This window comes from Nematolebias whitei, chromosome 21 (genome assembly GCF_014905685.2).
Source record: "Nematolebias whitei isolate Nwh7 chromosome 21, NemWhi1, whole genome shotgun sequence".
In the NCBI taxonomy this organism is placed as follows: Eukaryota; Metazoa; Chordata; class Actinopteri; order Cyprinodontiformes; family Rivulidae; genus Nematolebias; species Nematolebias whitei.
Window position 1 is genome coordinate 23,012,729 of NC_056518.1, and position 23,480 is coordinate 23,036,208.

The window sequence follows — 23,480 nt, forward strand, 5'->3', positions numbered from 1 at the left end:
CAAGTTCAACAATAAAATAACACTCACATCAAAATAAAATAAATAAAAATAAATAAATAAAATAAAATGCGTATTTTTATGAGGTTCATAAAACATACACTTTTCCTGTTTTGTGCAAGTAAGACCGGAACAATTGAGATAGCTGTTGTCGATGTAGTTTCTAGTCGGACCTATTTCTCCAAACCCCCTGTCAGCTTCCTGTGTTTGGTTCTTTTCCACAACGTGTATGAAGTGCCGGCTCGTTGTTTGTAGATTAAAATGCAGGTGTCCAATGTGAACGATGTGAAAATTTATAATTTAAGCTACGGAAAGTCTCTTCCTGATGTAAGTGTTCTTTGATGTCCTCTAAGTTTTAAGGTTATTACGTAGCTTTATCTTTGATAACTCAGGTAGTCGTAGCTAACAGGGAGAAATCTGTTGCCCAACACTCATACTCGGTGTACTCACTGAAAGTTAAAACGTGGAGGGTTGTTTGACAACGTTTAGCCTAAACAGTTAAAAAAAAAAAGAAGAATAAATAAATCTACAAACTTCAGCTAACTTTAGCATTTCCCTTATGTTTACATGAGTGTCAGAACACAGTAAAAGCTGCTTGAGGAATGAGGTTCAGGTAAATAAGTGTTTAAAAGTTACTTCTGATTATCATCTTTTGTTTGTTACTGCAGTGGTTGTCTGATCGGAAGAAAAGACAATTACAAAAAAGAGATGTCGGTGAGTTGACAGCTTCATTACCAAAGAATGGGTAATTTTTCTCCTAAATGTCTGGGGTTGTTTTACATTTAATTTCTTTTGTTTTTCCAGACGTTCAGCGTCGGATTGAGCTCATCCAGGACTTTGAGATGCCCACAGTATGCACGACCATCAAAGTATCCCGGGATGGACAATTCATTCTGGCAACAGGTAAGTCACAGTGAAGTTATAGAAAACCAATGGTTGCTTTTACTTTTCTTGTGTGTGTTGCCTCAGAAAAGTTGAAGTCTATTTTTTTGTGTTTGTTTTATTTCAGGCACTTACAAACCTACAGTTCGCTGTTATGATACCTACCAGCTGTCCCTGAAATTTGAACGTTGCATGGATTCAGATGGTAAGTTGGTAAACTCGCCCTTTTTTATTTTTCTGCCACATTTTTTTAGGCTAAATTTTACAAAAAAATATTTCTTCTTCTTAAAGTTGTGACCTTTGAAATCCTGTCAGATGACTACTCTAAGGTAAGATATTTTATTTTTCTCCTATTGATTCACAAGAGATTACGGGTAATGCATGCATGTATTCAGTTTGATTACTTTTTGGCAAGTCTTGCTGCCATCCAGAGGCTGAAAATGCACAAAAAATTGAAACGAATAAATTGTTAGGATAATTTTATAGTATCCTTTCAAAAGCTCATTAAATAAATATGCCACACAGGAGAGGTAGATAATTTTCTTAATCCCAGGTTTAATATTGCAAGATGAAGCAGAGTTGAAATACAGGCCTCAAAATGCTGACATGGTGTTCCTTCTCAAGTCTGCTCAAAGAGAGCATGAGGAAGTGTCTTTATGTTTATCAGACAAAGGCAAGATCAGAAGATTTTTGCAGCCTCCTTGCTTATTTGGATGAAAGGCGCCATGCTTATGCAGCACTCTGATCCAGACAAAAACAACTCTTTAACACACACATGGTAATATGAGTTATAGCATTTAACTTTAATAAGTGTAAAACATCTGTGACCTTTCACATCTTCATCATAAAGTTACACATTTTCTAGTTCCATTTTAATACGTTAATCGGAAGGTGTTTATGTTGTTTTCTGGTATTTTCTACTTTGCATGATTGTGGAGATTGCAAAAGACTTACGACGGAATGGATTAGTGTAAAAAATTGTTGTTTTTCATTTTAAGAATGTACAAAAAGAGACTGTTTTGAATTTGCTAAAAGACCTTAAGATTAATTATGCAGTTGCATGTGTCCCAACCAAAAACATTTAGATGTGATATTTGTCTGTATTTTATTTCAGATAGTGTTTTTGCACTGCGATCGCTATGTGGAGTTCCACTCTCAAGGTGGACACTACTACAAGACTCGTATTCCAAAGTTCGGACGGGACTTTTCATACCACTACCCATCCTGTGACCTCTACTTTGTGGGGGCGAGGTGGGAATATGATAGAATGTTAAATGTTCAGATAAATGTAGTTCTGATGTGTTTTGTTATTTAGCAACAGATTAATAAAATTTGTGTTCACTCTTAGTTCAGAGGTGTACAGACTGAACCTTGAACAAGGTCGCTTCCTGAACTCCCTTCAGACAAATGCTGCGTGAGTAGTCAGATGTTTTTAATTTTACATTTTTTTAACCTTCTAAGAGTTGTTAAAAATGGTAATATCAGTTGACCGCTCAAATTAAAGATGCCTCTTGTTTCTACTTGTCAACTAGGGAGAGCAATGCATGTGACATCAACCCTATTCATCACTTGTTTGCTACTGGAACCTCTGAGGTAAAAGCCATTACTAATATTTGTGTAAAATCCAGCACCACTTGCTGTTTTTTTTTTTGTGCACAAGCCTTTTCTAGCTTTGTTTGATCCACCTTGTTTTCAGAATTAAGTAAAAGCAATGTTGGGTTAATTTTGTTTTAGTTTTCCAAAAGGCTGATCTTCTACTTTTTAATCACTTTCCAGCAAAAAAGCATGCAATGTAATGTAATTCAGCTGTTGGTCTGTTTACTCTGTGAGAAATACACCTGTTTTCCGAAGACCTGACTTTTAGTGTGCTTGTGTTATGGTTAAACACAGAAATGTGACTTTTTTTAAATTCATATCATAAAAATATATTTTTTTTCTTTATGGTTGAAGTTAGTTAATATCATGATCTGTCTGTGCAGCAGTGCAGCTCCTACTAAAAGTGCATGAACAAGGTTCTTGACGATTATGTATTTTGACCTAATACAGCTTGTTTTTTGTTTTTCTGCTGGTGCTTCATGACAAGTTGCCCTGCGCCCAATACAGACACGTTTTTTTGAAAACCAGAAATAAACACGGTCCAACTCTAAATCTTTAGTTTTAAAGAGTAATGAGCAGCTTCTAGGATCTAAATGAAGACCCAAAAGTTTTTGTGCTGTCCCTACAGCTGCTTAGTTTCCGATCATGCATTAATCTGTGCAAAGTTCTTTTTTTTTTTTTTTTTTTGCACTACCATTAAATAAATAGTGACGTGAAGAAAATGTTTTCTGTGTTCCAGGTTTGTTGCAAACCCTTAAAGTTGCATTTTTCTGATTGTCTGATATTCTTTTCTATCTGTTCATCAGGGAAGGGTTGAATGCTGGGACCCTCGTGTCCGGAACAGAGTGGGCATCCTGGACTGTGCTCTGAGCAGCGTGACTCAAGGAACAGAGTAAGCACCAAGCTGATTTTACATTTTATTGTTACATCATTTTGGCTGATCTCAGCTTGTCATTGCATTTGTAACCACGTGGTACTTTTCTCCAAAAACAGACAGCAGACTGTGTGAATATGACCTAGAACAGGAATATTGTTTTATTTAAGTTCGAGATATTTGTTGAGGTCATAAAGAGCTGCAGTTATGTTGTTTATTATTATTATTATTATTTATTTTATTTATTTTTCTAAGTTGTGGAGATTGATGTGATGGCATTCTGTGTGTTTGCTGACAGAGTTCAGGGTTTACCTTCCATCAGTGCGCTGAAGTTTAACAGTTCCCTCTCCATGGCAGTCGGCACAAGTACAGGACAGGTGAGCCAAACTTTAAAGTTTGAGATTTGTGTTTTGCTAAAGTATTTGTGACGTGCAGTTTTATGTGTCTATAACTCTATTGGGCCAAAACTGTTCATAGAGCTATGATTTCACAAAATTACATATCTTCTTTAATAATTACTCAGCTAAGCCAATATTACATTAACGTTTTTTTTTAGTATGTTTGCTGCTTTTTGTGATATAAAGAACACAAAAAATTTCCAACACATTCTTATTTCAATTTTTTTTTGTATTTGTCCTAATATGAATGCATCCGGCAGGTTTCAGAAGCTGTAAATCTGCTGTTTGTTTCTCTCACAGGTGCTCCTGTATGATCTGCGCTCCAGCCAACCACTGCTGGTCAAAGACCACTTTTACAACCTGCCAATCAAATCTCTCAACTTCCACCAACAGATGGACCTCATCTTGTCTGCTGACTCCAAGATAATAAAAATCTGGAACAAAGACACCGTCAGTAACAGCCTTTTCTTTTTAAAGTCATTAACAAATTATTTTTGCCAGGTTTGTTTATTTCTTCAAGGATATCTTATCTAAGTTTTTTGTGTCATACCTATTTATGTTTATGTTCACTTTGCTTAGTTAAATAACTTTTGTTTACATTTATGTTGGAAAAAGTGCTATAAAACTACAATATAAATATACTATATACAGATTATCCATTTTATGTAGTTCTATACTCAGAATATATTTAGTTTCTAAATAAATAAAAAAAGATTCAGTTTAGAGACAGTTTTTGACAGTCACCCCATGGCTTCAGTACATTTTTATGATAATGCTTTAACTGAAGAAGTTAGGTGAAATATTGTTGTTTGTTTTGTCTTTTATTACAGGGGAAGCTGTTCTCCTCTATACAGCCTCAGACTGACATCAATGATGTTTGCATGTATCCTAATTCAGGTGAAAACACTTTCTTTAGACATTTTGATTGATATTTAACAGTAGATGCAGCCTTAATTTAATTTCTTTTAGCATTTTCCCCTCTAGGTGGCACCATTTTGTTGTATTGTTTACTGTTTTACATTATAATTGTAACTAGTTTCCTCATTTTAACAAAACTATGATTCCGCTCTGTCATGTAGGAAAAAAATAGTTTATGTCCGGAGTATATGTTGCATCTGTCTTCATGCTGTTTCTGCCTGCATATCTCATAAACAGGTATGCTCTTCACGGCCAATGAAGACCCCAAAATGAACACATTCTACATCCCAGTGAGTACAGAAGCACAAATTCATGTTCATTCACAGTTTGCTTTTCAGATACAGTGCTGACGAGTTCATACGTGAAAGCCTAAAAACATATATCCGATGTGACAGTGTGATTGTGCACACAGGCCTCATTTATTCAGGTGGTTGTTTAATGACACGTTTAGTTGCTAACAAAGAAAAAAGAGCAGCTGTTTTGATTGTTTTTTTGTTGCTGAAGCTCAGAAAGTCAAGTTAATGCTAGAAAATAGTTGTCTGCCGCGTGTTTTATGTCTCAGGTGTCAACATGTCAGTAATTCCAGAAAGTGTGCTTGTGTGTGTGTATACGGTAAACTTGACTTTGTTTTGGGTACATGAAGACTATCCAGGCAGGATGAACCTTCTGTCCCAGTCACCACAGCAAGGTGAATACTGTACATCTTCTTTTTATTTATTTTTTTTACATGAACAAAAATAAGGAGTTTTGGCTTTAATAACACTTTTTTTTTCCTGTGGCAGTTTGTGGTAAATTTATATTTTATGGGCAAAATGTTTTCTGGGGGTTAGAGATGGCCCTTAAATTATCACCGTCCAGCTCTTGATGCCTTCAACTAACATAAACCTAAAGTAATAAAAATAATAATAAAAAAGAATTCTTATGCAAGTGACAATAAAGTCAGAACTAATTAAAACACTAAACATTCTGGACCAAAAAAATGTATCTTAAATCTTTTGTGCCAGGTTAGTGAGGTCAGTTTGTGCTGGCAAAACTACAAACTATGGATAAATGATTTTTAAAAGAGAGAACTTAAATTTTAAGAAAAAAACAATGATCTTCTTCTTTCAGCTTTTCTGCCACAGCGAGTCATCTTCCTCTGCATCCTCTGTCCTCACTCCACCTACCTCCATGTCTTCTCTCACTTCATCCATATATCTCCTCTTTGTATTTTCTCTGGCAGCTGCATTTCTAACATCTTTCTACCAATATACCCACTGTCCCTCCTTTGGACATACCCAAACCACTGTCCCTCCTCTGGACATGTCCAAACCATCTCAGTCTGGCCTCTTTAACTTTATCTCCCAGTTTTTCAACCTGTGCTGTACCTCTGATCTAATTCCTAATCTTATCCAGCCTTGTCACTTCTAAGGAGAACATCAACATCTTCATTTCTGCCACTTCCAGTTCTTTCTCCTGTCTTTTTGTCAATGCCACTGTCTCCAGACCATACAATATAGCTGGTCTCACCACTGTCTTGTAAACTTTTCCTTTGACCTTTGCTGTCACCCTTTTGTCGCAATTCACTCCTGAAACTTTTCTCCATCCACTTCATCCTTCCTGGACTCTTTTTTTCACCTCTTTACCACATTGCCCATTTGCCTGGACAGTGAACCCCAAGTACTTGAATCCTTCACTTTCCATCTTCCCATCACAGTCTCCTCACTTGTTAGAACATTATCATTCATTCCTATCTTTAACAAGCCTAACCTACTGCACATTCTTTCCAGCCTGATCCCTCTGTTTCGCCAATCAGTACAAGTCCTTCTTGCCCTCTTCAGTGTCCAGCCTCCCATACAACTCATCCACCTTGTACTTTGGCTTAGCTACCTCCCTCTGCTCTATGTTGCACCTCCTTATATTCCGGTCTCCTCTCTTCAGTCCTCTCACTGTCATATTTCTTCTTGGCTAATGTCTTTTTTTGAATAACTTCCTGCGCTTCACTACTCCACCACCAAGTTTTCTTTTCTCTGTCCAAGTGACACACCTAGTACCTTCCTACCTGTCTCTCTAATTACTGTTGCTGTAGTAGTCCAGTCGTTTGGAAGCTCTTTCTTACCACCCAGTGTCTTTAACAGCTCCTCTCTGAACCCCTCACAACATTCTTCCTTCCTCAGCTTCCTCCATTTGGTCTTCTCTGATTTTATTATTTTTCTCTTCTTCACAACAACAGTCATTCTACATACAACCATTCAATGCTGTTTGGCCATTCTCTCCCCTGCCACAACCTTACAGTCCCCAATCTCCCTCAGGTTTCTTCTTCTACACAGAATGCAGTCGACCTGCATATTCCTTCCTCCACTCTTATAGGTCACGCTTATGTTTTTCTTTCTTGTGGAAATAGGTGTTGACTACAGCCATTTCAATTCCATTGGCATAATCCACCACCATCTGTCCTTCCTGATTTCTTTCCTTGACACGAAACCCACCCATCACTTCCTCATCCCCTCTGTTTCTTTCACCAACATGTCCATTCAGTTCAGGTCTGCTCTGATCACCACTCTCTCCTCCCTGGGAATCCTCTCTATCACTTCATCCATATTCTTCATAAATTTATCTTTCTACTCCACATCACATCCAACATACCCACTGGAAACGTTTGGCATCAGACCTCCTACTTCTACCTTCAGACACATCACCCTATCTGACACTCTTTTCACTTCTAGTACATTCTTTGCCAACTCCTCCTTCAGGACCACCCCTACTCCATTTCTCTTTCTATACACACCATGGCAAAACAGTTTGAACCCTGCTCCAATGCTACGAGCCTTGCTGCCCTTCCACTTGGTCTCTTGGACACATAAAACATCTACCTTCCTTCTCTGCATCATGTCAGCCAGCTCTCTACCTTTGCCTGTCGTTGTCCCCTCCCACATTTAGAGTTGCCACCCTTCTTCTCCCACCATTCTTGTCTTTCCTTTCCTTCCTCTGTTTCCTGACATGTTTCCCTCCTCGTGGTCTTCGATTAAGAAAAACCAATGATAAAAATAATAAAATTCTAAAAAACCTTTTTTTGTTTGTTTGTTTGTTTTTTACAAATGCTTAATCTTGAAAGTGTATCAATATGTTCAAATAGTTCAAGAGACATTTTTGACTAAACATACTGTGGAACAAATTTATAACTGGATTTTTTTGAAACCCTAAAGGTGTCTTCTGACATCTTTCTGGCAAAGTATCTATCTAAGAAGCTTTTAATCATGCATTTTTCAGCATACAAGTTTAACACGGGTTAATTAACAACTGTGTACCAAGGTGTGTTGTTGATTCGTAGTAAAGTTTTTGAAACTATTAAACAGAAACAGAATTTTAAAAAGTCCCTACAGAAACAGAATATTCTGTTCTGGAACACTGTGCTCATATTTCTGGTTCATGTGTTCCTTTATTTGTTTATGCAATTGCTCATCAGGTTCCTTGATTCAGCGGTGTGTTAAAGGTGCGTTTGCTCACAGAGAGCAGAGTGATAGTTATATTAACAGCACTGTAAAAGGGTGACTGTTGAACACGGAGGCCATCGTCTCTGTTTAACGATGGATGGGTTCTCTTCACAACCCAGCCCATCACAGAAGAGCAACATCATCAGGCCTGGACTCTGCGGTCTACACTCCTCTCCAGGCCAGCAGTCACTCTTTCAGGGGTGAAGATGTTCACATCCTTGATAGATCGGATCAATGGTTTGAGAGAGGAGTAAAGGAAGCCATTTTTGTGAAGAGAACCCGTCCATTGTTAAACGGGTGGAGTGAGGCCTCCGTGTTCAACTGTTCCCCTCTTATAATGCTAGTATCACTCAACCCTCTGTGAATAGCAAGTGACCATCGAGGGTGCTAACAATCGATTGTTAGGCTGATGTTCCTCTTTTTACATGTGAACCTCTAGTTCTGGATGTCACCAGCAAACTGGTTGATCCACTATGAGAAGTTGTTGTTTATAAGACTGAGTTTGTTGCAGCTCCTCAGACTGAAGAAGTCTTTTGGATAAAAGACAAAACGTTTCAACAAAGCTGAATCCATCCAGAGGAACTGACTCAGCCTAGTTAGATTTATGTACCTGGATTATTGAGCATGCATCAGGGCAGTTCTCTTGAATGTTTCATAGAAATTCAATTCTCATGCAAGTTCTGTCTTCACTTGTTTTTATTGTGCTTTCTCCTGTCAGTGAGCACACTTCTCAGAAGAAGCTGGACATGTGCTCAGGCTTGTGTGAGCAAAACGTCATTAAGGTTTCTGAGACGTTTTTGTGTTGAATAACCATCTCTGAGCTCCCAGTTGTCGTAAAGCTGCGCTCATCTTTGTGACGCAGCAGGAGACTTTTATCAGTTCAGACGTCATGAACTAAAAAAATGCTGGATATTGGATGGACTGTGTTGACTTTGGGCTTGGTGATGTGACGTCATCTGCTGAGTCAGCTAATCGATTGTTCAACGCAGGCAGAAAAGCTCAATTTTGTCTGTCAGAAGAAAGGTATTATTCCCCTCCATTTAAACCAACATCAACATTTCAGTGTTACTACCTCTTTATGAGGTTATAAAAAACAGGATTATTTGTCTTTAAATGCAAGCATAACATTAGAGACTCCATCTTTCTCCATCCAGCCCCTGGTGTTGGCAGCATGCTCTGAGTGTTTTGCATTTGGAGTGTGGATGCCTTGTAGGAGACTTTGTTTCAAACTGTCTCTTTCCTGGTTGGGGCCTCATATTTCTGTGAGGCCTCTGGGAGTTATAACTTCTTATCAGTCCTTCTGCTCCATCCAAATCTAGTAAAAAAAAAAGGGGTAATTTTTTTTATGTCCAAAAGGTATTTCTATGTAAGAACACACACTCAAATCAATTCAAGCAAAGCAACACACAATAATGACAATATACCCATGTCTTAAGACCAGGTTAATGCATCAGCACTCATTTCCGTTCATTATTTATTTTGCAATATTGTAATGAAGAGATCATTAATCAGTTCATGTGTCTTCTGTACCTTTTTTTCTTCAATCTAAATCACCCCGTAGGTGTTTCTTTTAAGCTTTTCCAGCAATTAAGGTACTGAAGCAGAGGTTTTTAGTTTTTAAGTTAGGCTTTAAGGTATTGAAGGTCTCATTCAGGATACTTCTAATATGACTTTCAGTATTGATATATTTTAAACCTTTGAACTATCGTCTTTTTCAGTTAATTCCTCTCTCATTGATAATACATTAGGAGTCTATAACATCCTTTTAAAATCATACTGCATTTGAACTTTAATCTTAACCCCTAGAAAGTCCATTCGACTGTCACAAATGCTTCAGCCTTTTGATATCTAGAACCGTTCTTGTAAAAATTAATCTTGGCCTGTTAAAGTTTTCGATGGAGATGTGAAAGGTCACAGATGTTTTTCACTTATTAATGTCAAATGTTATATAACTCATATTATCGTGTGTCTGTCTGTTAAGGGTTGTTACGATTGGATTGAGAGCTGCATAAGCATGGAGCCTTTCACTCGAATAAGCAAGGAGGCTGCAAGAGTCGTTTGACCTTGCCTTTGTCTGATAATATTATAAAAAGACACTTCCTCATGCTCTCTTTGAGCAGACTTGGAGATGAAGTGTCATGTAAAAATCTTGCCTTCTTGTATTTCTACCTCTGTTCCATCTTGCAAGATTAAACCTGGGATTAAGAAAATTATCTACCTCTCTTGTGTGGCATATTTATTTAATGAGCTACAAGGATAATATTAAATTAGCCTAACAGTTTTGATGTCTCTCATCTGAGAATGTTCAATTTATTGAAAAGCTGGTTTATTTTTGTTTTTTCAGCTGTTTCTTGCCCCGTTTTTTTAGCTTATTTCTGATTATTTGAGCGTCTATTAATTTTTCATCTAGTTTCCACTCCTGAGCTAAATTTAAGGTGTTTATTTTATTGTATGAATGTATACTAATACTATCTAAGACTTACTAAATCTACCAAAAAAAATGTCCATTTTTACAGCCATATGCAAACTTCGTACTCTGAAGTAGCTTTGATGAGAAACTTAAATATGATTATGCAAAACGTATGCTTCCAGAAGTAATGAAGTAATGTGATTTGTTTTGATCCTGTCTGTATACTAGAGTATTGGCCATTCAGTTATTATCTGCTGCTGTTTGTATCTATATTTTTATTTTTTTTTGTTTTACTGTCTGCTGTGCTTGTTTGTTTCTATTGTACAGCACTTTGGTTGGTCTTGTTGCTGTTTTAAGTGCTCTATAAATAAATTGGTATGGTATGGTAATACATGCTTACCATACCATTTTATTTATAGAGCACTTAAAACAGCTACAAGGCTAACCAAAGTGCTGTACAGACAGAAAAACAGGCAACACACAAAATAATATACAAAATGAGGTAAATCAGAATATAAACATAAAAACGATGCAGATAATAAATATGACGACTAACCAGTGTGGAGCGTACAGGTTCAAAACACAAATCATCTGGTGTTGAAAGCTACTGAATAGTAGTGGGTTTTTAAATGGGACTTGAAAACTGAGACGGAGGGGGCCTGTCAGACAAGCAGAGGTAACTCGTTCCAGAGTCTTGGTCCTGCAACAGAGAAGGCCCTGTCACCTCTGCACTTAAGACGAGTTCCTGGAACTGTGAGGAGCAACTGGTCCGCTGACCTCAGGGAACGTGGTGGGACATACGGCTGTAGCAGATCAAAGAGATGGGGGGTGCGAAACTGTTCAGCGATTTGTAGACATACATGAGTATCTTGAACTGGATTCGAAGGTGAACCGGTAGCCAGTGCAGTGAGGCCAAAACTGGTGTAATGTGCTCTCTTTTGCCTGTACTGGTTAAAAATTGGGCTGCTGCATTCTGGACCAGTTGTAGTCGTGCAATGTAGGTCTGACTGATACCAAACAGGAGTGAATTGCAGTAATCAAGCCTAGATGTAATGAATGCATGTATTACTGTCTCCAGGTTGTTTTTGGACAATATGGGCTTCAGTTTAGACAGCCGCCTCAGTTGGAAGAAACATGATTTAACAATCATGTTTACATGATTTTTAAGTCTCAGGGAAGGGTCCATTATCACGCCCAGATTAGTGACTCTTTGTTTTTCTGACAGGGTTAGAGCGGAAAGGCCGATGCAGTGGTTTGTGATTGTGTCATTGGGAAGGAACAACATGACTTCAGACTTCTTTTCATTGAAACTTAAGAAATTTAAAGCCATCCAATTCCTGATGTCAGCCAGGCAGTCGAGCATGTACTATTGTGTCTTAGGGGGAAGTAAATTTGACAGTCATCGGCGTAGAAGTGAAAGGGTATGTTGTGTTTCTGGAAAATAGCACCAAGTGGCAGCAGGTATAAAGAGAATAGGAGGGGACCCAGGATGGACCCCTGCGGAACCCCCCATTTAAGCTCTGCCGTTGCAGAACTAAAATTCTTGATGGAGACACAAAAGGATCTGTCAGCGAGGTAGGATCTGAACCAATTAAGGGCTGCTTTGTTAATGAGAGGATAAATTATATTTTTAAAGTGTACGTAAGTGTGAAAATAAAGTTGCAGGATGAACCTTCTGTCCCAGTCACCACAGCAAGGTGAATAGATCACTTTTTTTTACATGAACAAAAATAGAGAGGTTTGGATTTAATAACATTATGGTAAATGTATTATTCATGTTATATGGGCAAAGTATTTCCTGAGTGTTAGCAATGGCCCGTAAATCATCACCGCCAAGCTCTTGATGCCTTCAACTAACAACTATACCTAAAGTATGTTTGTTTGTTTGTTTGTTTGTTTTTTATAAATATTTAACAGTGAGAATATATCAATATATTCAAATAGTTCAAGAGACATTTTTCACTATGCATGCTAACTGTGGAAAAAAATTCTAACTGGATTTTAAAAGAAGGCCCTAAAGGTGTCTTCTGACATCTTCCTGGCAAAATATCTATCTAAGAAGTTTTTAGTCATCCATTTTTCAACATACAAGATTAACAAGGGTTAATCAATAGCATTATGTGTAACAAGGTAGTAAAGTTTTTGAAACAGAATATTCTGTTCTGGAACACTGTGCTCATATTTCTGGTTCACGTGTTCCTTTATTTGTTTATGCAATGTAAAAAATTGCTCATCGGGTTCCTTGATTCAGCGGTGTGTTAAAGGTGCGTTTGCTCACAGAGAACTGAGTGATACTGTAATAACGGTGTTGTAAAAGGGTGACAGTTGAACACGGAGGCCACGCTCCTGTTTAATGATGGATGGATTCTCTTCACAACTCAGCCCATCACAGAAGAGCAACATCGTCATGCCTGGACTCTATGGTCTACACTCGTCTGCAAGCCAGCAGTCACTCTCATAGTTGCCAATAGGGGTGTAACAATACATCGATTTAAATTGATATATCGATTAAATGATTAATGATCCGATTATATCGTGACAAAACTAAAATATCGATTCATATCGCCATCTTTAAAATACGCTTTTATTTTGAAATTCCCGAGGTATGTCTGCGTCACCATGTCCATGCGTGGCTGCGCTCTGCGACTGCCTCAGCAACATGGCAGACGAGGCAGAAAACACAGATAATGAAATTCACTCTCCTGCTGGATCAACACTGGAAATATTTTGGATCCCGACAGAAAGACGGCTCAACAGACAAAACTCATGCCGTATGCAGCAGGTGCCAGTGTGATTTAAAATACTTGGGAAACACAACAAATTTGGTCGTTCACCTTAAGAAGAAACACGGCATTGATAGACAGGTTATGTAAACTCAATTTCTATTTTTGTTTCTGAGAAATGTGAGACTATACTGAACAGGTTATTTATTTTTATTTTTTGCATTCATTTGTATTTTGCTTTGTGTGTTACCTGTTGTTCTGTCTGTACAGCACTTTGGTTGGCCTTGTCGCTGTTTTAAGTGCTCTATAAATAAAATGGTATGGTATTAATTAAAAATATATATTTTTATTTAAATGTCTGGTGCCTGTAATAACAGAAATAAAATGGTTAAATCATATTTGACTTGTTTTTGTAAATTTATTTATATGTAAATGACGTGGGCATTTGATATCGTAATATTTCGATCGCAGACTTGTGAATCGAATAGAATCAAAATCGTATCGTGACAGACGTTGTCATATCAAGAAAAATCGTATCGTCATACAAACAAATCAATATAATATCGTAATGTGATAAAGCTGGTGATTTACACCTCTAGTTGTCAAGTACGCTTATTATAAGTGACTTTGGGCTTGTTTTTTTATAAAGTCGCTTGCAAATCTTGTGAGTCACGTTTTTTTGGACTTGTTTTGAACGTGAAGTTGCTTATTTGGGCTTGACTTTCTTTCCAAGTGAAACTAGTTGATTATCTCCCAGCACCGCACAATAAAGCAAAAGAAGAGTGGTAGTAGGTAGTTTGTCCCTTCCACGCCCCCGTTTCCTGTTTATCGCTCCCGCCCAAGTTGACAAGGCGACAGGCACACCCAAACAAACACTCATACTGTGGCCGACCACTAGGGGGCTCCTTCACACCCAGATGTCAGGATGTTTTGTTTTTAAAAATATGTAGAAAAAATATGATTTACGTATTTGTTACATATGCAAAATGTATTGTTTCTCAGAGCTTAAAAGTATGTTATTCAAAGTGTTTAGCATAATTTTACTGTTGTTTATGTGTAATGCCATAATAAATGTATGTTTATACTGTTTTAAAACAGCCTCTGTTTTACACAATGTGGTGGGTTGCCAGTTGGGCTTGTTTTCATAGAGCTGGTTGCTTGTTTCTAACATTTAGATCTGGCAACACTGGTCACTCTTCAGGGATGAAGATGTGCACATCCTTCTTAGAGAGCAATGCTCGTTTGATTGAGGAGTAAAGAACGCCATCTTTATGAAGAGAACCCGTCCATCATTAAACAGGGGCGGAGGTCTCTGTGTTCAACTGTCCCCCTCGTTCAATGCTGTAATACTAGAATCACTCGGCATCCTGTGAAGAGCAAGCGACCATCGAGGGTGCTAACAATCGATTGTTAGGCTAATGTTCCTCTTTTTACATGTGAACCTCTAGTTCTGGATGTCACCAGCAAACTGGTTGATCCACTATGAGAAGTTTTTTTATAAGACTGAGTTTGTTGCAGCTTCTCAGACTGAAGAAGTCTTTTGGATAAAAGACAAAATGTTTCAACAAAGACGAATCCATCCAGAGGAACTGACTCAGCCTAGTTAGATTTATGTACCTGGATTATTGAGCATGCATCAGGGCAGTTCTCTTGAATGTTTCATAGAAATTCAGTTCTCATGCAAGTTCTGTCTTCACTTGTTTTTATTGTGCTTTCTTTCTCCTGTCAGTGAGCACACTTCTCAGAAGAAGCTGGACATGTGCTCAGGCTTGTGTGAGCAAAATGTTATTAAGGTTTCTGTGACGTTTTTGCTTTGAAAAACCATCTCTAAGCTCTCAGTTGTCGTAAAGCTGCGCTCATCTTTGTGACGCAGCAGGAGACTTTTATCAGTTCAGATGTCATGAACTAAAAAAAATGCTGGATATTGGATGGACTGTGTTGACTTTGGGCTTGGTGATGTGACGTCATCTGCTGAGTCAGCTAATCGATTGTTCAACGCAGGCAGAAAAGCTCAATTTTGTCTGTCCTATGATTTCAAATTACTAAAAATGCATGCGTTTAAGCAGACGTTTGACCTCGAGTCAGACAGTTAACGTTTGCTGAAGTTGGATTATTATTTTATTTTTTTTAAACATCTACCAACAAAATTATCAACATAATGTCACTAAATTTTTTATGGACATATGCAAATTTCCTACTATAGAGTAGTTTTAATGAGAAACTTAAACACGATTAAAAGTCAATGCAAAACTTGTGCTTCCTGAAGTAATACGTGCTTTTAGTGAGAGGATAAATTATACTTTTAAAGTGTACGTAACTGTGAAAATAATTTCTAATTTTATGAAGTTGTTACAGATTCAATGATTTTATTGCACTGCATGTTTTTTTTAAGTAGACATATTGATTCTCTGCAAAATGTCAGTCGGTCATTTCAATCTAAATGGAAACCTGAACAGAACAGTTGGAGTAATTTTGTTTCTACAAATACACAACAAGCTTCGCACTTGAGTCTAAATATAATAAGCCCAGAGTGTGTGTGTGTGTGTGTGTGTTTGCATTCAGGCTCTGGGCCCTGCACCGAAGTGGTGCTCGTTCCTTGACAGCCTAACGGAGGAGCTGGAGGAGAATCCAGAGAGCGCCGTGTACGATGACTACAAGTTTGTCACCCGGAAGGACCTTGAAAATCTGGGTGAGATGAAGTGCCTTAAAGTTCTGCAGCAAACACAGGCTATAAACGGATTGTTGCATTTAAAAAGGGGTAACTTCAAACTGAATCAAAGTGAGCCTTTCTGCTGCTGAAAGGGTAGGTAGAGTCTGATTTGAGGCCTGCAGAGTAGCCGAGAGGTTTTAGGTAAGAAAAGTAGGGTAGAGGGAGGGAGACGACACCAGAGGGGTTGAATGAACACTGGAATGCAGGCTCAGCAGTAAAGAGATCAAATGACAAGAAAGCAGAAGAGTGGTTGGCTTGTGCGGAATAAAGGGGTGTGGGGGTTGGTCCTCGAGGACAGCAGTGTTGATTTACAGGAGCCTCGTAACGCAGCCCTCTTACGTAACCACTCTGAGGTTTCTGAGTACAACCTATTGATGCAGTTTCCAGTAAATTACTCCACGTTCTGTGTCCTGTTTGAGGATTGCAGGCTTGAACTCATCAAATATGTCCTCCGATAGTTCCAGACATCCAGCTGCTACTAGCTACGCTCGTGAACTTCCCACATGTTCTCAGCTTTGATTTACTGCGTCAGTAATGTCTGTGGTTTTCTTTCACACGAGGAAAGAATGTGTGAATAATCTTACGTTTTGTTAAATGTACTGAAGCTTTTATCAGGATCAGCTTCACCCCAACTCTTGAACATCATTTGGTTTGAAAGGTTCATTAAATTATTGAGGTATTATGTCATCCAGTACTTGTGATCATAAATTTATGTACTGGTAAAAAAAACTGTCATCTTATGTCATCACTAAAAGACTGCGTTGTTCATCAGATTTAATGAATGAATGGGATTTTTGTTTGTTTCTTTCTTTCTTTCTCTTTACAGGTTTGTCTCACTTGGTGGGATCATCTTTCCTGAGGGCCTACATGCACGGCTTTTTCATGGATATACGACTTTATCATAAGGTTGAAAGTTTATGGCTGTATCATCTTGTTCTTGCATGTTTTGAGATGTTATTTGGAGTCAATACTGGTTCTATGGTAATCAGATCATTCTGAAAATATGCCAAAAATGATGTATTCATGTTTGGTTCTGCCCCAGGTGAAAGTCATGGCTAACCCTTTTGCATACGAAGAGTACCGCAAGGATAAAATCCGTCAGAAGATTGAAGAGTCCAGAACACAGAGAGTTCAGATTAAGGTGAGAAATTCTGGCAGCATTTTTTATTTTTCCTGTTTGATCCACTTATCTCAAGTTCATGTTGTTCTTCTCCCCCCCCCCTTCTTCATTTGTTAAAATGTATCAATCTTGTAGTGAACACGTGGGTACGTGCCACTAGTTGTAGTATGACAATATATGAGATATATATTGATACAATATACACGAGTTCCTCATCTTTCTGACTGTGTAATGTCGTGCATTGAATTTAACAAAAATGTAACGAGAGACGTCATTTATCTTTGACCCATCAAAATGAATGCGGTCATTTATTTTCAGAATCAAAGTTTAACATCAAACATTTACATTAATTTGGCAAAATATGAAAATAATAACAGACAAGTTTCACAGAAAATGAGCATCAATCACTCGGCGGTGAACGAGGACTTTGCTTCAGATATTTCTAAAATATCTGTACTGATTTTATGAGAAAGAGGAGAGTTTTAAGATGACATGGAGATTTATCTTACAGAGAACTATGTGAGGGAATTAATCTGTTTGACCAGAACGTGCACGCTTCATCAGATCTCAGCTCGCCTCCGGTACACTTTAGTCGAAGAAGAGACCGTTACCTGGTAGATGATAGATCAGCTCGATAGAGAATCCTCCAGACCTTTCAGCGTCTCCGTTGAGAGCGGCTGAAATCCTTAGATAGTCGTGTGTGGTTTGTTCAAACAGAAGTTATAATTCCAAAACGTCTCTGGACCATCTTGAATGCGTTTGCACCCAAGAATACTGAACTCCTTTCATTCTTCAGAACTTTCAGACTCTTAATTGTCAGCAACTCTGTACTCTCGAATCCTCCGGAATTCTTCTGAATTCTCTTCCCTTCTAACATGAACTGGGAAGTTGCCACATTTAAAATGGGTCGACTTCCGGTTCATTTGAGAGCTTTTGATTGGTCGATGGACCAGAAAGAGGTGTGTTTTTGTGATGTAAGATGTTATCATAAGTCAAGGATTGTTTTCAACATACAGAAAAGATTATTGCAGACGACCAGACTTCGTGGAGTCTCACGCTGTTGTATCTTCTCAAATAGTAAAACATGACATTTCTTTTTCAGTAAACATTTAGTTGACCGAAGCTTCAACTTTCACATACTTACATTACTTGGCTCATTTCAGACAGAGAATCAAGAAATGCATATTAACCTGATTTCTTCTTTAAATGAGGAATAAAAATCATTACTTACTGTTTATGTAAAATAAAAATGAGTAGTTCTTTCCAACCTGTAAGCATTGAATGGAACTAACACAATTTGATTATCAAACATTTGTAAAACAGTAAATGATTATAGAGAATTGTCTTTTCTGCTTGATTAATTCAAGAAAGAAAGTCACCAGATGGCTCAGACTGTATTCAGATCAATGAAAATAACAGTCTCTGTCCATCTGATAGATTTGAGGTCATCAGGGTCAGATCAGGGTCAGATCAGGGTCAGATCAGGTTCACTACAATCTCAATAACTGCTCTGATCAAACAGGATTACTCTGGTTAATACCAACCCAGCTGTTGCGTCACAGCTAAAAACAAACTTTCTTCACATCCTGTCGTACTCATTACAAAAGTGAAACAATGGTTCTCAAAAATGTCATGTGAAGATGTCAGTAATGTTTTTTTTTTTTTGTCTCTCAGCTGATTTAATCAAAGTTTCGTTTGTTGTTTGTGTAATAGTGTAAAAAAAATCTGTTTTGATTGAGACAGAAGCTTCCTAAAGTGAACAAGGATCTGGCTCTCAAACTGATGGAGGAGGAGGAGGATGGAGCAAAGGTTGGGGCTTCTAGGAAAAAGAAGAGCAAGGTATGATGGATATCAGGATGGCCACACCCTGTTTGTGCCCTGAAATCACTGCCTCTGAAGTTTTGTTTGTATTTAGTTTTGTGTGGTGACGTCTTAAATGATCAAATCAACAACAATCAAGACAAAACACATGATTCGTCATCCCATCCAGCGTTTTTCCTTCAGATATTTTTGATTTCTACATGCTGACAAATTATCACAGCTTCCTAAAACCCTGACTCACTCTGAAAATATTACCATACATGGTATAATTTATTTAACCATGAACTCAAACATATCTTTTTTTTATTTTTTTTTTATCACAACTACAGGCGCTCCCTAGCATACTAGGAGACGATCGTTTCAAGGTGATGTTTGAAAACCCAGAATTCCAAGTGGACGAGCAGAGCGAGGAGTTCCGGTTGCTCAACCCCATCGTCTCCAAGGTGGGACAGAAAAGAAAGAAGAAGCTGCGTCTGCTGGCGGAGCAGGCTACTGCTCAACAGGTAACGCCGATTCATGCTGTGGCTGCAGCTCCTGGCCTCATGTCTACTCCTCTTCAAGTATTTTAAATTATCTTTGTCTCTCAAGGCGGCTGACGACGAAGAGGAGCCGGAAGGAAAAGCCAGCTCCGAGGAGGAAAGCTCTGACGATGACAAGAGCTGGGTGGAGGAGGTGAGGGAGCAGCGGAGGTTACTGTGGCAAGAGGGCAGAGATAAGCGAAGGCAGGACAGGAAGGAAGCTGACCGCAACACCGTCCTGCTGGAGCCGGACCAGAAAGAAGGGGGGGGGTCCTCAAACATGGCTGAGAGCAAGACAAAGAGCCAGCCGCAGTTTTATCAGCTCAAAGCTGGAGAGGAATTCAGAAGTTTCAACAGCATGGCGCTCAAACACAAGATGCAAAAGTAAGTGCTTTTTAATGTGAAGAATTCTGTTACAAAGTACCCAAAAAACACCTTTTGTGCTGCCTGGTTTAAAATTATAAACTATTACAAGATTACACAAAATGCAGGTGTGTAAATTCTAGTGTTTGCACGGCTTAGTTGATTCTGACTGATGACTGTGTTGTCGTTTAGGGTTTCTCTGGAGGATCGGCTGAGACTGGAGGAAAAGTCGGGCGTCAGCAACATTGTCAACACAGCAGTGGGCAGCAAACAGCTGACCTTCACTCTCAAAAAGGTGCGCAGGTCATTTCTGTGTGTAAGCTATTGTCGTTCCTGTAAATGGTTGAGTTGCTTCAACACAGTGACCAATATAAAAAAAATTGTGAACCATAAAAAATGGTGCAATGAGTGGGTTTAAAATGAAGAAAATCTTCTTTTAGCTGTTCTCTCTTCAGAGGTCTCCACAGAGAATCATCCTCCTCCATCTCGTTCTGTCCTCTGCATCCTCTGTCCTCACTCCACTACCTCCATGTCTCCTCTAACTTCATCTCCTCTTTGTCTTTTTTCCTGGCAGCTGCATTTCTAACATCCTTCTACCAATATACCCACTGTCCCTCCTCTGGACATGTCCAAACCATCTCAGTCTGATCTCTCTAACTTTATCTCCCAGTTGTTCAACCTGGGCTGTACCTCTGATGATCTCATTCCTAATCTGATCCATCCTTGTCACTCCTATGGAGAACCTCAAGATCTTCATTTCTGCCACTTCCTGTTCTGTTTCCTGTCTTTTTGTCAATGCCACTGTCTCCAGACCATACCACATACCTGGTCTCATCACTGTCTTGTAAACCTTTCCATTGTCCTTTGTTGCCACTCTTTTATCACAAATCACTTCTAAAAAAATTCTCCATCCACTCCATCCTGCCTGGGCTCTCTTTTTCACCTCTTTACTGCACTTCCCATGTCCCTTTTTCATCCCTTTTCCCTTCTACTTCTTCAACAAGGTAAAGAGGGGAAGGGAATAAATTGTATTTAAGTTGATATTAAAGAACTACAAAAACCAGTGCAACACATTCCACTTGATTTCCAATAAAAGGTGACAAAATACAGCAATACAACAAAACACCAGTGTAACAAAGAAAGATTTGAAGAAAATCTAGTTTGGTGTAGGTCCTTACTCTGCAGTCTTAAGTTTATTTTTGTTGTTTTTTTAATACAAGTAAAGCTTTCTCCAAAAACCCGTCTAAAACAGCAACTGGACTTCTTTTCTGTAGGTAAAGCTGTTTCATTAACCATCCAGGAAAATCTTGATATTTGAATGTTGCAATTAAATTGATGTTGAAAACTAGTCACTGCCTTGGTCACCAAGTGATGGAATCACACAGCACACGTTTAATGAACTTCCTGGTTTTTGTTTTCCCCCTCTGTGCAGTCGGAGCAGCAGAGGAAACAGCAGCAGGCGGACCGGGAACACCACGAGGAGAGGAAGAAGCTGAGGCGCTCTGCCGGACACCTGAGCAGCAGCCGAGGGAGAGGCTGGGGCAGCAGAGGAAGAGGAAGAGGACACTTCTGAAGAGACTGGACAAGTAAAGACAGATGAAACAGAACTGTTCTCAAACTAAAGTCCAAATTGTTTAGTATTATTGTTATTATTATTTACCTCTAAACAGTAGGGGAGAGTTGCAGACAAGAAGACTAGAAATGAAGTGACAAGCCTGTCCTCCTGGGTGGTTTTTACGTCCTCTCTGTAAACACTGCATCTTTCAAAAGGTGTCAGTTTGTGTATAAATGTAAAAACAGACTAGGGTATGTACGTCTTTACTGCAGATAATTCAGCATGAGGAACTTAAAGAGGGTTGAGTTCCTGAATGACTCTTTTTAACAGTCAGTTGTGTCCAACCATCAGTTGTAGATGTGGACGAGAAATGTATTTTTATCATGTTTGAAAATGAAAATTGTTGCTCTAACACAACTACTTTTACAATACATTATGTTTCATCCAAGGTTTACTTTTCTGTGTTTTTTTTTTTTTTATTGTTTAAAATCAATGTTTAGATTATTTGCATACCAAATGCATCAAGACATCCATAGTATGTCTTAATTACAGCAGATTGTTACCCATAAACCAAGAGTAAGAGCAGGAAGAGAAACATACTTTAGTATTTAGGAATCAAATACCTGATGTTTTTACCGATCCACCCCAAGTTATTCCGAGCAGATAATTCCTGTCAAATATGATTACCATTAGTCCTTGCCTAGAAGTTTATTTTAAACTCATCAGATGTCAACTTGATTTTTCCATAAGACCCAATCATCATGTTTTGTGACTGAAAATTCCAGTAAAACCATCATTTCAAATTCATATTTCACTCTGGACTTTTGCATTTACATCCCAATTTACTCTTGTTGCAGCCCTAAAAAGGAACTATGTGGCGAAATGTGCTTATATAAATTGACAATTTGCTCATCAGCTGCTGTTGTCTTTCTAGCTTTTTCTCACATTGATCTTTAATTTTTCCTTTTTGTCATTTGACACTAAATCTTATCTGCAAACAGAGCTGTATTTGAAATAAATTGACAGTGGTAGCAAATCTTTGAAATGAACAGCTCTGTGGAGATCCTCAGCAGAGTGGATGAGTGACTTCTGATGACAGATCTGCATCCTTGGTTCCTCCTCTGTGTTGGGACATCAGTTACACTGTTTTTCTGTGCAACAAGTAAGTATGTCATCTGATGTTGTTGCAGGTAAAGTGTCCTCTTTTTCTTTCACAGTAGTTTGGTGTCACCATGATAAGTGACAATTAGGACAGAGGAGGTACAGCCCTAAAAACAAAAATATAGAACCCAGCTGCATCCCGTGTTTGAGTTTAGAGGCATTTTCAAGTTTTAGACCAGCATCATGAAGGCCTGGAAATTATTTTATTTTATGAAATGTATGCAGCATTACTCATACTTTATTTCTAATGATCAACTCCACTCAGGTTTTTTTTTTTTTTTTTTTTTTTACCCTCAAAAGCACTTATTCACAGCAAAAGTTTAGTTTAATACAGTCCAATATTTTTTCTTCCAATTTTATTGTGTTCAATATAATGACTGTTATAAAACTGCAACCAAGAAACCAGCAGATCACATAAAATTTTGTTTTTAGTTCTCCATGTTGAGTTTATGGTGCAGCTGGGAGACTTTTCCTTTTGCTAGGAAGAGTCCTCAAGCAGAACCAAAAAGGATGACCATCTGCTTTGCCCAGCTGAGGACTGAGAGGACGGAAACATTTGAGGCCAAGAACTCAGGCTATATAGGAAAAAAGTCATAAGATGCAATCAGTACAGTGCAAAAAAAAAAACCTTGTTCCAACCTTTTACATATTTGCACTTTTTATCCTTTTCATGCTTTGTTTTATGAGCAAATTACCAAACACTGGCACATAACATTTAAAGCTTTGGGTCCTTCCATCTCTTTTTTTTTGCCTGCAAATGGGTCATATCACTAAAATATGCTGATGCAGCCGTTTCAACAAGTTTTAGGCCAACCCAGAAACACACAAAAGATGTCCCAGTGAAAATATGGTCGCCTACTCTTTTTTTTTTTTTTTTTTTTTTGTTTCCCCATCTCCACAGAGGTGATCAAACACAAAAACTTGGCAACTCGCACCAAAAGTAAAAAAAGATGATGAGTCA

General features: G+C 38.3%; 1 protein-coding gene across 1 annotated transcript; it reads left to right on the forward strand.

Annotated features, from left to right (window-relative positions):
- The first annotated feature begins 228 nt into the window (after window positions 1–228).
- On the forward strand, window positions 229–22,107 carry nol10 (nucleolar protein 10). The gene is made up of 21 exons (XM_037695109.1): window positions 229–324; window positions 666–711; window positions 802–900; window positions 1,007–1,084; window positions 1,171–1,208; window positions 1,994–2,130; window positions 2,228–2,293; window positions 2,412–2,472; window positions 3,282–3,367; window positions 3,648–3,726; window positions 4,048–4,197; window positions 4,578–4,644; window positions 4,903–4,955; window positions 15,834–15,960; window positions 16,808–16,887; window positions 17,024–17,122; window positions 18,845–18,940; window positions 19,252–19,425; window positions 19,511–19,824; window positions 19,996–20,098; window positions 21,236–22,107. Exons 1-21 carry the CDS (start codon window positions 259–261, stop codon window positions 21,374–21,376), a joined length of 2,160 nt encoding a protein of 719 aa, XP_037551037.1. The 5' UTR covers window positions 229–258; the 3' UTR covers window positions 21,377–22,107.
- The last annotated feature ends 1,373 nt before the right edge of the window (window positions 22,108–23,480 follow it).